Source organism: Pipistrellus kuhlii, unplaced genomic scaffold (assembly GCF_014108245.1).
Source record: "Pipistrellus kuhlii isolate mPipKuh1 unplaced genomic scaffold, mPipKuh1.p scaffold_m20_p_2, whole genome shotgun sequence".
Lineage (NCBI taxonomy): Eukaryota > Metazoa > Chordata > Mammalia > Chiroptera > Vespertilionidae > Pipistrellus > Pipistrellus kuhlii.
This window is the reverse complement of record NW_023425515.1, coordinates 3,654,162-3,666,806: the sequence shown is the minus strand read 5'-3', so window position 1 is coordinate 3,666,806 and position 12,645 is coordinate 3,654,162. Positions and strand designations below refer to the sequence as shown.

The 12,645-nt window shown below is 53.6% G+C and overlaps 1 protein-coding gene across 1 annotated transcript; it reads left to right on the top strand.

The window, feature by feature from the left end:
• Positions 1-7,050: 7,050 nt before the first annotated feature.
• TFF3 (trefoil factor 3) lies at positions 7,051-9,561 on the top strand. The gene is made up of 3 exons (XM_036445290.2): positions 7,051-7,188; positions 8,388-8,534; positions 9,364-9,561. The coding sequence occupies exons 1-3, from the start codon at positions 7,107-7,109 to the stop codon at positions 9,375-9,377; spliced, it is 243 nt and encodes an 80-aa protein (XP_036301183.1). The 5' UTR covers positions 7,051-7,106; the 3' UTR covers positions 9,378-9,561.
• The last annotated feature ends 3,084 nt before the right edge of the window (positions 9,562-12,645 follow it).

The following is a 12,645-nucleotide window of genomic DNA, read 5'->3' as shown; positions in this document are numbered from 1 at the left end:
CGAAAAGGAACACAGCCAGGTACTCATCTTCAGCAGATTTAGCAAATCTACTGATGTAGAGAGAAAGTTGAGATTGCACTGCAGAAGCCCAAGAACTAAGAATTAAACAAGACAACTTAAAATGACTTGAGACATTCATCTATCTATCTATCTATCTATCTATCTATCTATCTATCTATCTATGCTGGTGGGATTTCTAAGTGGCCCTCTGCCCTGTCCCTGGCCTGATATACCTCTCCGACAGTGACCAGCCTCCGGGAGCCCAGTGCACTGATCCTAGACAGCGAGTTGACTTCTGTCTCCCTCAGCACCTCCCTCCCTGCCTCCCGAATCACTTTATGTTTTAGGGATTAAAAATAAAAATAAAAATCTTACATGCTGATATTTCGCTTTTCATTAGATAGAGAGAAAAAATGTGACAGTCATCTGTGGGGCTGTTTCTCTGTTTTCCGCGTCCATCTCCATCACGGAAAAGGAAACAGTCAGGTTCCTGAGTGGAGGAGCTGGGGATTAGGAAATTAAAGAAAGAAAGAGACCAAGAAGCAGAAATAGATTCATCAAGCTGGGCGCTAGGTGGGCGCCATCCTCTCTGATGGAGAGGCAGCAAGCCCCCAAACCACGCAGCAGATTTATTTATAGGGTCAAAGGAGCTTATTTGCATTCTTAACTAGGCCCTAACATTACTGGATTTACATATCTAGACCCGCCCCTGCTGACACCTGGACAAAGGTAAATCAGAAACTGAATAACACCCCCAACCCTCTTGAGGGGTGTGTGTGACTAGGACATGAACTCTGCCAGTGCCTTGGGCTCAGCTGACAATTTAGAGAATGTCCATGTGCCTTCCTATGAGGCCCTCTACAGTCATCTATATATTCACTACTCAGATTCATAGAGGCTGGGTTTTTTTGTTCTTTTTGCTTCAGTGCCTCTTATCCTATCTAATAAAGAGGGACTATGCTAATGGATCCTCACACTGTTGCAAAGATGGCGGTACACAGTCCCCTCAGCCCCACTAGGGAGCCCACCTCCAGAGTCCCCCAGTCCCCTCAGCTCTCCAGCTGCCCAGGGGTATAGGCAAGCCTCAGATGGTGGCTGCCTAGCTGCCCAGAGTCACCTAAGGTTCAAGTAACCAGGGCAAACCAAGGCTTGCACTGCCAGCAGTGGCAGCAGCAGAGGTGTGATGGGGTATCGTTTTCCTCTGATTGCTGGGTCGCCTCCCACCCTTGAGGGCTTCTGGATTGTGAGAGGGGTCAGGCCGGGCTGAGGGAGCCCCCCTTCAGTGCATAAAATATAAAAAATAAAATTATAAATGTGTCCTCTTTACTCATCCTTTTCCCAGAGTTCACCATTGGTCTGAAGTTCATGTTATTCTCACTCATATCCATAAATACATCGAGGTTTCTCTTTGTGTCTCTCCCCCTCCCTTCTAATCTCTCTGAAAATCAATGGAAAAATATCCTCAGGTGAGGTTTAACCAAAAATAAAAAATAAAATACTCTTGGCATATAGCATAAGTGGGCAACTCAGCTAGCCTGAGCATGTGCCCATTGGGGGCTGGAGGGGTTTTATACCTCCCACACAGGTTTCAAAGGGTCTTTGCTGGATATCTTGGACAACAGACTAGATGTCAAGGTCCCCTTTTATTTTGTTGTGGCTTTCCCCAGAATTTATGAGACCATCTGGTGCTTTTATGTTGACAAGTCTCAAGACTGCTGACTTCTTTGTTCAGTGGGTGAGATAAACTCCCTTTCCCTCCTCCCCCTTGTCCAGAAGGCAGGCTGTCAGCGAGGGGCCTGGTGTGCCCACACACATCTTCTCCCCAGCTATCAGCTCTGTTTATTTCTGACTTATCTCTGCACCTTTGTGTCCCCATCATCCACCCACTCCTTCTGGGACTTTCCTTGCTGCACCAGCACCTGGGCTGATGCAATAGTTTTGTGCCCAAAGGAGCTCTGGGTTAGAGGTCACTGGTGAGGCCACCCCAAGTATACCTTGAAGTGGACACTGGCTTTCCCTGAACACACTAAGGGCTGTCATATGACCCCCCCACCCTTTCAACCATGTGTGGGAGGACAGGCACTGGCCCAGTATTGAGGACAGGAGACCAGGTCCTCTGAGGAGCATCCTAGGACCATGGCCTCTGTCTGGACTCACTGGGACCCTGCTCTCTCCCCTGCCCCCTGCACAGTTGGTGGGTGACACATTTGCAAGTCCTAACACCCTCCCCCATGGGCACTCAGTGGAAACCACGCCCAAAGACAGAGGCCTCCTGCATCTGTCACCATGGCTGCTACCTGCAGACGGGGGGTGGGGGGGGGGGGTTGGGGGTGGTGGTGGTGTCTGGCAGGAGGAACTGCAGACACAGTGGGCGGGGCCACACCAAGGCAGCTGCAGAGCGATGTGGCAGCTGGTCAGCAGGAGGCTCCTGGGAGGGGTGTGGCACCAGGGCCCACCCAGAGACGTCGATGAGCATGACTTTGTACTTTCTTCCTCCACCTGGCTCCCTGCTGGCTCCGGGAGCCGCGAGTGACACTGTCAGAAGCCCAGAGGTGACAGAGAACATGTAGCCCCGTGCAGGACACAGTGGACTCCGTGTTTGGTGAGAGGTGGTGACCTGGTGTCTGCCTGGAACGCCCTTCTGGCCTCACCCATCTGCGAGTTCTTGTTCATCTTTCAAGACCCAGTGGAGATCTCTCCCCAGATGAGAAGCCTGCTGAGCAGCATTGTGCGGGCTCTGATCACATGGCACCGCAATGTACATGCTAAGCCTTGTTCTCCCTCCGGAGCCATGGTCTCTGAGGTCAGGGACCATGCCTGCTGTCCTCAGGGCTCAGCATGTGCAGGCCAAGCGCCAGGGCTGTGGCCCACACTTAGTCAGTGCTGGTCACATAGGTGTGCCCCTGGCCATGCATCCCGTGGGGGGAAGGCAGCCCAGCCCCCGGGGCCATTTCACCTGCTTCTTGGACCCTCGCCTTCCCTGCCTCCTGCACACCAAGCCCAGGGTGGGAGGGGCTTCAGGGAAGGGCTCCCAGGACAGTCCAGACCCAGGCTCGCCCTCGGTCTCAGGGTGCCTGCCGCAACCACCTGTCAGGGCGGAGCCAAGGAGCAGTGCCCCTGGGGTCAGCAGCCCTGACACGGTTTTCTCCATCCCTCGGATGTGAGCCCCCCGGGGAACAGGGAGGACCACGGGACTGAGAGCTCTGGCGGCAGGCAGGCTCACAGGCCTCTCCTGTGCCTGGCGGGGAGTGCTGGTTCCTGGGCTGAGGGCTCCCTGGGACAGAAGGAAGGGGATATATGGATTCCCCACAAACGTTCACACAATCCTTTCGTCTCCAAGGCCCAGCCCAGGCACTCTGCACCCGCAGGAGCCTGTGCTGGCAACACCCGTGGGAATCCAGCTCTGCAGCCGTCACTTCTATCCCACTGGGGGCTCCAGAAGGGCTGGACCCTCTGCCACTGTAGCCACACCTGGCAGGTGTTCTGTGTGTGTCCGGGGCCCAGCTCTGCTCTGTGTCACCATCTCACACAGCCCTGGGGGCTAGGCACTATGTGACAGGTGAGGAAACTGAGGCACAAGCAGTAAAATGAGGGCCCCAAGGTCACGGAGCCCAGGCGGGGACCAATTCTCTCTGCTTCCCCATCTATGCATGACCAGGTCTTTAACAAAGGGGACTCTTTAAGAACAGGGATTTGTCACCTTTCGTATTCCTTCCCCAGCCCCCAGTCCTGGCTCAGTGGAGAGTGACTGAGTTAAACTGCAGCAGACACAGATGGTGGCTCTGGGCGTTGGCTGCCCAGGGAATTCAATAATCTCGGAATTATCTGCCTGGGGTGGGGCGGGGTGGAGTGTCTACACTGTTCCAGCCTCCAGGTGATTACAAGAGCACCGGATGCTATGGAAACGAGTGCCAGTCAATAGATGAGTAGATAAAAAGACTGATACTGCCTGGCCGGTGTGGCTTAGTGGTTGAGCGTCAACCTATGAACTAGGAGATCACGGTTCGAGTCCCTAACAGGGAGCATGCAGGGGTTTTGGGCTTAATCGCAGTCGGGGACATGCAGGAGGCAGCCAATCAATGATTCTCTCTCATCATTGACTTTTCTTTTTCTCTCTCCCTCTCCCTTCCTGTCTTAAATCAATAAAAATATAATATTTTAAAAAAGCTGTGATGCTGCCAAAACTGGTTGTGGATAGAGCGTCAGTCTGCGGACTGAAGGGTCCCAGGTTCGATTCCGGTCAAGGGCATGTACATTGGTTGCGAGCACATCCCCAGCAGGGGGTGTGCAGGAGGCAGCTGGTCGATGTTTCTCTCTCATCGACATTTCTAGCTTTCTATCCCTCTTCCTTTCTCTCTGTGGAAAATCAATAAAATATATTTTAAAAATAAAAATAAAATAAATAAAAAGCTGTGATGCAGTATAATTACTTAGCCATGAAAAAGAATGAAATGAGCCACAACCGGTTTGCCTCAGTGGATAGAGTGTCAGCCTGCGGACTGAAGGGTCCCAGGTTCGATTCCAGTCAGGGGCGTGTGCCTTGGTTGCAGGCACATCCCCAGTGGGGGGTGTGCAAGAGGCAGCTGACCGATGATTCTCTCTCATTGATGTTTCTAACTCTCTATCCCTCTCTCTTCCTCTCTGTAAGGAATCAATAAAATATATATTTTTTAAAAATGAAATGATACCTTTTGTGACAGCACGGATGGACCTACAGGGTATTATGCTAAGTGAAAGAGGTCACTCAGAGAAAGACAAATACCATATGATTTCTCATAGACATGGAATCTAAAGAACAATATAAACAAACAAAACAGAAACAGGTTCATAGATGCGGAGAACAGACTGGTGGTTGCTGGAGAAGAGGGTGCTGGGGCAGAGGGGGTTGAGGGGGTGGGTGAAAAAGGAGAAAGGGTTGAGAAGCACAGATTGGTGGTTACAGAATAGCCATGGGGATGTACAGTACAGACAGCACAGGGAATACAGTCAAGAATATGATATTAACTGTGTGGTGCCAGGTGGGTGCTGGAAGTACCAGGAGGCCCACTTTGTAAAGTAAATGACTTTCTAACCAATATGCTGTGCATCTGAAACTAAGACAAAATAATATTGAATGTCAACTATAATTGAAAACAAAATTTTTAATTAAAAACAAAGAGCTCTGGTGCGGACCAGGGCCCATGGAGGCCAGGCAGGGGAAGACCTCCTGGCCTGGCCCGCCTCCCCACAACCGTACCTTCTAAGTATGTTTTGGGGTGTTCGTGCTTTCAGCTCCACCGCTTGGCCTGGCCCGGGTCCTGGCAGTGGATAGGCAGGGGTCTGGCCCGGAAAGGATCCCAGGAATCTTCCGGGAAGATGTTCCCCACAGCATGAAACCCTGCGTCTGCTGGCCTCACGCTCCCTCTGGGCCCCAAGCGAGCGCACCAAAAACAACACAGAGGCTGCTCCTCCTGTCTCCTGCCTGAGCGTGGAGGGGACAACTCTGCTCCCTGATGGAGGACTGTCGCCCCAAGTCCATTCATCTGGGCTCACTACGTGCGAGGGGCTGGGGCTGGGGAGTCACAAGTCATGGAGGTGGTTTGAATCTCAGCTCCACCAGGTTTCCTAGAGGCACCTGGGACGGCCACCTTCATTTCTGAGTCTTATTTTGCTCTTCTGGAAAATGGGTAGAAATAGTCCCAGTTCATTTAGACGTGCTGTTACAAAACACTTTCCCAGATATAGCCTTCATTGAAAGAAAATGCAAGCTGGGCAAACACATCTAGCGAGCTCCCATTTGGGTTAAAAGTGTGCTTATGTCCTAACAGGTGTGGCTCAGTGGATAGAGTCCCAGGTTAGATTCTGGTCAAAGGTATGTACCTTGGTTGCAGGCACATCCCCAGTGGGGAGTGTGCAGGAGGCAGCTGATTGATGTCTCTCTCTCATCAATATTTCTAACTATTCTTCTCCCTTCCTCTCCGTAAAATAAAAAAAATCAATATAAAAATATATATATATAGTTTTAAGTGTGCTTAGATCTAGAGAGAACATTTCTGGAAAAACATCTAAGAAAGTATTAAACACGAACACTGCTAAACAGAAGGGGATTTTTGCACTTTCTGGTTTTAAAAAACCAACTGCACATATTACATTTTTATTAAAATATATTGAACTAGAGGCCTGATGCGTGGAATCTGTGCAAGAGTAGGCCTTCCTTCCCCCGGCTACCGGCACCGGCTTCCTCCTGGCACCTGGGACTGGGCTTCCCTGTAGCCCCGGCTTTGTCTGGAAGGTCGTCCGGAATGACATCCAGTCTAATTAGCATATTACCCTTTTATTATTATAGATAGTCCCAGCCAGTTTGGCTCAATGGATAGAGCCTCCGCCCGAGGACTGACAGGTCCTGGGTTTGATTCCAGTCAAGAGCATGTTACCTTGATTGCAGGTTAAATCCCCAATCAGAGCACATGTCTTTCTCTCACATCGATGTTTCTCTCTCTGTGTCTCCCCCTCCCTTCCACTCTTTCTAAAAATCAACAGGGGGGAAAAAATCTTTGGGTGAGGATTGACAACAACAAAAATGTACTGAATAACTTTACTTAATACATTTATTCAAATGTAATTAATAATAAACGTATTTCTTTGCTGGAAAAAATGCCAAAAAGGAAGGAAAGGAATTTGCACCTTGCAGGAGCCGGGAGAGAGAAATAAAGTCGCAGACACAAATTACCTGAGTGGGGCTTGCTGCCTGTCCTCTCAAGACCCAGGGCTGACCTGGGGGGACTAAGTGGCCCGGGGACTGTTGTCATTGCAGAGGGAGCCTTCCAGACTCTTGGTACTGATGGCCAGCCCCATCTTCTCTCCTCCTGGCCAGGCTGCCCTGGGGAGGCACAGCCCTGCTCCCTGAGGGAGGAGCGTCAGCCCCAGGCACCACTGTGGGGGCGACCCACCCTCTCTGCTCAGGGAGCTGGGCCTCCGAGGACTGGACAATCAGGTGCCAGGAAAAGCGGGCGCGGCCAGCTGCAGGGAAGGCTCATCCCCAAGCAAACAAAGCCCAGAAGGCTGTGCAAACACAGGGGTATAAACGAGGGCTCTGAGCAGCCGGGTCCCCAGAACCTGCAGTGACGATGGAGGCCAGAGCGCTCTGGCTGCTGGCGCTGGTCCTGGCCTTGGGGACCTCCAGCTCGTCCGCGCAGTACGTGGGCCTGTGTGAGTACCACGTGGGCCTGGCGGCAGCGGGGACCCGGGCGAGGGGAAGGGACACCGAAGACCCATGCTCGGGGGCTTGGGAGTACCTGAGAAGGTGACCAGACCCCACATGCATTGAGTGATTGCTGTTTAGCAGATTCACTTTTCTCTCTATAAACCGGATCTTGCTGTCCCCATGTGAGATAAGGAAACTGAGGCTCAGGGCGTTAATAACAGACTAAGGCATGCTGCCCTTCAGGGTCAGAACCCGGGGCTGGCGGCTGGCAGCCAGTGCCCAGCCCCACTGCCCCCCACAGAAAGGACAGACCTATGACCAGGGTGACTTCCAGAATGACCCTTGCAGTGCACCTCCGGGTGGGGTGTGTGTGTGTGTGTGTGTGTGTGTGTGTGTGTGTGTGTGGCTTGAAGAAATTAGGGCATGGCTTTTATCAGGTTCACTACCAAACTGTGCCACAGGCAGCCCTTCCCAAACCCGGGACCCTTAGCCTCACCGGAGCCCAGGATGCGCCGACTCTGTCTGAATGTCTAGGGGGTGGGGGAAGGGGTGTTTCAAGATCCCCAGCCGATTCCAATGTTGGGGAACCCGGGAGTCAGGAGCTGTAGCCTGACCGGCAGCCAGTGGTGAGGACAGAGCAGAGTCCGTGCGCTGTCTATCCGGCGTCCTCAGCAGGCGTGCTTAGGTGCTGAGGCCCGGTGGACCTGAGACCCAGGCTTGGAGACCTCAGGACACACGGGGACAGGTGGGTGCTGGAAGGAAGCGGAAAGCTCAGCGAGTGCTGTGACTCCCTCTACTGAATGCATACACACACACACACACACACACACACACACACACACCCGTCAACCTTTTCATTTAAGTGGGGATGGGTTCTTGTAGATAAACAAAGGGAACCTGTTTCTGGTTCAGGGGGCCCTGATTCCCGAGCCGCTGCCAGCCTGCGGGGACACGGCCCGCAGTGACTCCTTGACAAGGCTCAGGAAGCACGCAGGCAGCAGGCCAGCCCCCCTGTGGGGCGCTTCTCTTTAAATATTTACACAGAAAGAGGGTTCGCCCCAAGCACCTGCTGGGGAGGGAGTCACACCCTCTGAAGTCAGGCAGGGAGAGGGGAGAAGGGTGCAGGCTTGCCCAGCGGAGCCCGCAGACCCTCCCCAAGCCAGCGGGGTGCTGGCCGCTGCTGACCGGGCTTTGTCTGGGACAGTGGAGAGCCAGTGCGCCATCCCGGCCAAAGACAGAGTGGACTGCGCGTACCCCGAGGTCACCCCCGAGCACTGCAACAACCGGGGCTGCTGCTTTGACTCGAGCATCCCCGAGGTGCCCTGGTGCTTCAAGCCTCTGCAGGCCACAGGTGAGCCGTTCCCCGGGCGCCGGGTCCTTTCTGGGCACGTGTGGAGCCTCCCGGTCGCCAGCAGGCCACCCGCCCTGGGCCCTGGGCAGGCTACCCCGGTGCCATGGCTGCTCGCCGGCGGAGACCTCAGCCAGAGGCTTCATGCCAGGGCAGCCAGCCACCAGCTCCCTGCGGTCCTGTTGCCCAGTGGTTTGTGCAAGAATGCAAAAGCAATTGTTTCAAAAAGGTGGCAAAGTCAGGGCATTCTATCGAGGAACTAAGGTAAACTCTGTCCCGGAGGGACTGGACACGGCGTGGGCTTGGAAAGCTGGGCCCATCAGCAAACCAACCACCAACATTGGTGACGTGCAGGCAGGTGCTCAGGTGTCTCCACACCCTGCCCCCCTCCCCTCGGTGACACAGTGAGGTGCAAGATAACCACCCGGGAACCCCCTGTCAGCGACAGATGGCATGCACATGGGTGGTTCCATCGGCCCCGCCTCACACACCCCGGGAGCAGAGGTCACTGTGAGCCATCTGGCAGCCAAGTGCCAGCTCACCTCTCAGGAGGACACCTTCCCGGAGGCAGCGCCCCGATAATCTGGAGGGGGCTGCACACCTTCCTGGGCACAGGGTGGCCTGCAGAGGCCCCTCTCATTGATCATCTGCCCTCCCCCACCCAGGGCCCAGTGGGGCGTGTGGCAGATCTCCCACGGGGGGTAAGGCGGGAGAAAAGAGAGAATGCAGCATAAGCATTGACCTTGGAGTCTGGCTTGACCTTGAGAAGCTGGGCAGCTGGGGATGGAGAGGAGACCCGTTCCCGATAACATATGCTGTGCTTTGCTTCCAGAATGCACATTCTGAAGCCACGCCCACCGACCTGGACGCCATGAGCAGTGAATGTCCACATGCGGTCGTCCTGCCTGCTCCTCTCTGCTTTGCTAGCCCCCGCTCCTGGCCAGGCTCCGGCTGAACGCTAATGCCTGGGACCCGATGTTTTAAAGAATAAAGATCCCCGCTCAGCATGAGGCCAGGTCTCCGTTCCTGAGACTTTGTGTTTTGTGCTTTCTTTCTGCAGCGTCTCTCCCGTTCTCTTCTCAGTGTGTCACAGACGAGGGACGGCGGGGGGTGTCGCGGCCCCTGGGGGCAGAGTGTCTGCCCCAGCCTGGGGAGCCGGAGCAGAAAATACCCCTAAGCTGCTGCAAGGTTTGTGCAGGCCTCAGACCCAGAGCAGACGCGCCGGGGAGGGCGAGCCACCTTCAGAGGCCCCTGCCCCCTGCAGCTGAGCTAAGACATGTCAAATGGGCACCTTAAGTTTCATAAATGGAACCAGGAATGTCTTTCTCAGGGGAGAGAAAGCTGATAAAAGCATATTGCAAAGCAGCACGTCTTTGTATTTATTTGCAAGTCAAGTTTAAGTGTGGTTCCGCTTAGGTGGCCACCTCTTGCTTGCTTTCTTCTGAAAATAGACCCGGCTATCGGAATAAGTGAAGCAGGGCCACCGGGAAGATCCCATTTAGTTTCCGGGAAGTTTTAACAATCCTTCGATGGAGAGTTGTTGCCTGGGACACCGCCCCCAGGCGGGCAGCTCAGCGAGCACAGACGGGTGTGCACACTCGCTCAGGCTGAGCGTCCCCTGCTGTTCCCGTCGATGGGACTCTCTTAAAGACACAGGACAATTCCATCACACCCTCATCATGCTGCGTGGTGCCACACAGCAGTGCTGTCCACGGAGGGCAGGGTGAGGGGCCTTGATCTGAGCCATCCTTCCCGTGGAAAAGAGACACCGGCTCGGAGAGATTTCTCTGCTTGTCCTGCAGAGAAGGAGCCTGTCCAGGAGTCCCTGCTGAGAGGCGCCTCGCCAGGAGGTCCAGGTCTTTACATCCTAAGCCCTGCATCCTTTCTAGCACATTCGGGCCTTGGAAGTGAGCCCGTCCAGGGACATCTCAGACCAAGGAACACATGTGGGAAGTCCAACCCACACCGCGCCCTCTGCTGGCTGACAGGAGTAACGGCGACTTCCTACCCTCTCAGCCGCAGCCTGGTTTCTAGACGGGTTATTAAGATACCCAAGACCCAACTGCCCTCACCCCCTAACGCATCCGATTCTGATTAAGATCTGTTTCCTTGAACCTCCCCCAAACCACCTAACGCAGCCCAAATCCTACACTGAGTCCTTCCTAACATCTTCCTCCTGCGATGCCCAGAAGTGCAGCGTTCCTTGCCGCAAGTCCATCAACCCAGCTTGACTGTACGTGTGCTCCTGGGGGGCAGGGGGTGGGGTGGGTCTTTGGCAGGAGGGTGTTGGCAAGACACAGGCCAAAGGCCTGGTGTGGGTGATAGGGGCCCGGGAGACATAGTCTCCATGGGGACTTGAGACTTGAATGCCCCTCACAAGCCCACCAGGGGAGAGGTGTCCCCCGTCATCGCCTACATCCCATTTTGAGAGGAGGAAGCAGACAGGGGCCAGGCAGGAGCTGGCCCAGGGGTTTGCAGTGAGGTGGCCAGCCGCGCTGGATACGCTTACGGCAGGAGCCCTCCTAGAAGATGGCCGAGTGACAGCACCTGCCAGTCATTCCCCTCCAATTCACGTGACAAGCAGCAGTAGACACCGGGTAAAGAAACTGGTGGACATGCCCTCCACCTTACTTAAAGGTCCATCATAGTTTCTTAGGTTTAGGATGAGAGGCTGAAATGCTGACACACTGAACTCGGATAGTTAACTTCTAAGTATTGGCTTACACCAAATCCCACTGAGCCCAGTGTGGGCCCTGAGTTCTCGGTGACCCACTGAAGGGGCCAAGGGGTGTGTGCGTGGCCTTCCCTGAGGAATTTAAAGGCATTCTTGACTCTGGACAGTTGAGGTTATTTAAGGACCCAGTGAGTGCTAATCAGTTTTTAAATTTGGGGGTAGGAAATGCTACAGTGTGGACTGGACATTTTTTGTTGTTGTTAATCTTCACCAAAGTATATTTTTTTCCATTGATTTTTAAAGAGAGTGAAAGTGAGGAGGTGAGGGAGAGAGAGAGAGAGAGAGAGAGAAAGAGAGAGAGAGATTGAGACATCGATGTGGGAGAGACATCAATTGGTTGCCTCCAGCATGCACCCTGATTGGGCTGGAGAACCAACCTGCAAACCAGGTACGTGCCCTTGACTGGGAATTGAACCCATGACCCTTCAGTGCACGGGCCGACCTTCTAACACCTGAGAAACACCAACCAGGACAGGAACTTTAAAAAAACAAAACAAAAAAAACCCTCAAAGTGCAGTGAGTAATCTTGTATTTACTCTTACTTTGCAAATGAGGAAACAGAAGTTTGTTTTAGAGCACAGCCTTGCCGAAGTTCAAACTGGGATGAGCGGGCAGAACAGCATCATTGGAGAACTTGGGGCACCTGGGCACCCAACTGCCAGCGACTGCCATGGCCCAGGGGCCTCTACCTGCCCATCAAACCACTCGCCTCCTGCTCGGGGTGCCCCTAGCCTGCTCATCCCCCAGCAGCTCAGGGTGAATCCAGATAATGAGCTAGGCTCTGAAAGACCCAGGGATCGTTTCGGTATCAAATACCTTCCTCGTTGACTTGAACATGTTATACATTTCTAGAACCTTCCAGGAATGAGAACCTTGATTTGCCCAAGAGAAGACCCCTTGCTGCTGGTGAAAGGGGAGATACACAGGAGCCCTCACGCACACACACACACACGCACACACACGTGCTCTGTGGCCATTATAGCTGTTAATTACTTCCTGTGCCAAGGAGTATAGCTGCCTTTCGCCTCCTCCTGGATGTAAGGGCAATTGGTCAGGAAAGTCATTGCTTCCACATGTCCTTGGCAACGGTCCCTTCCGGGTTGGCTGGGTAGCTGTGTATTGTTTCAGAACGTGTTGGAATTTCATGGAAATGCATCATTCTATTCCAGAATTCTTCAACGTTCAAAGGCACAGGGAGGAGGGGTGTTGCTGACAACTGAGAATGTTTGTCCATCATCTTACCTGCTAACCACACGTCTAGAAGGAGTTTCCCTCCCATCCCCCCACTCCCCCCACCCCTCCAGCCACTTCGTGTGACAAGATGGGCTCTCGTCTTTGCTCTCCATGTCTCCTCCCAAGATGAGGAGTGTGCTGAAGGGG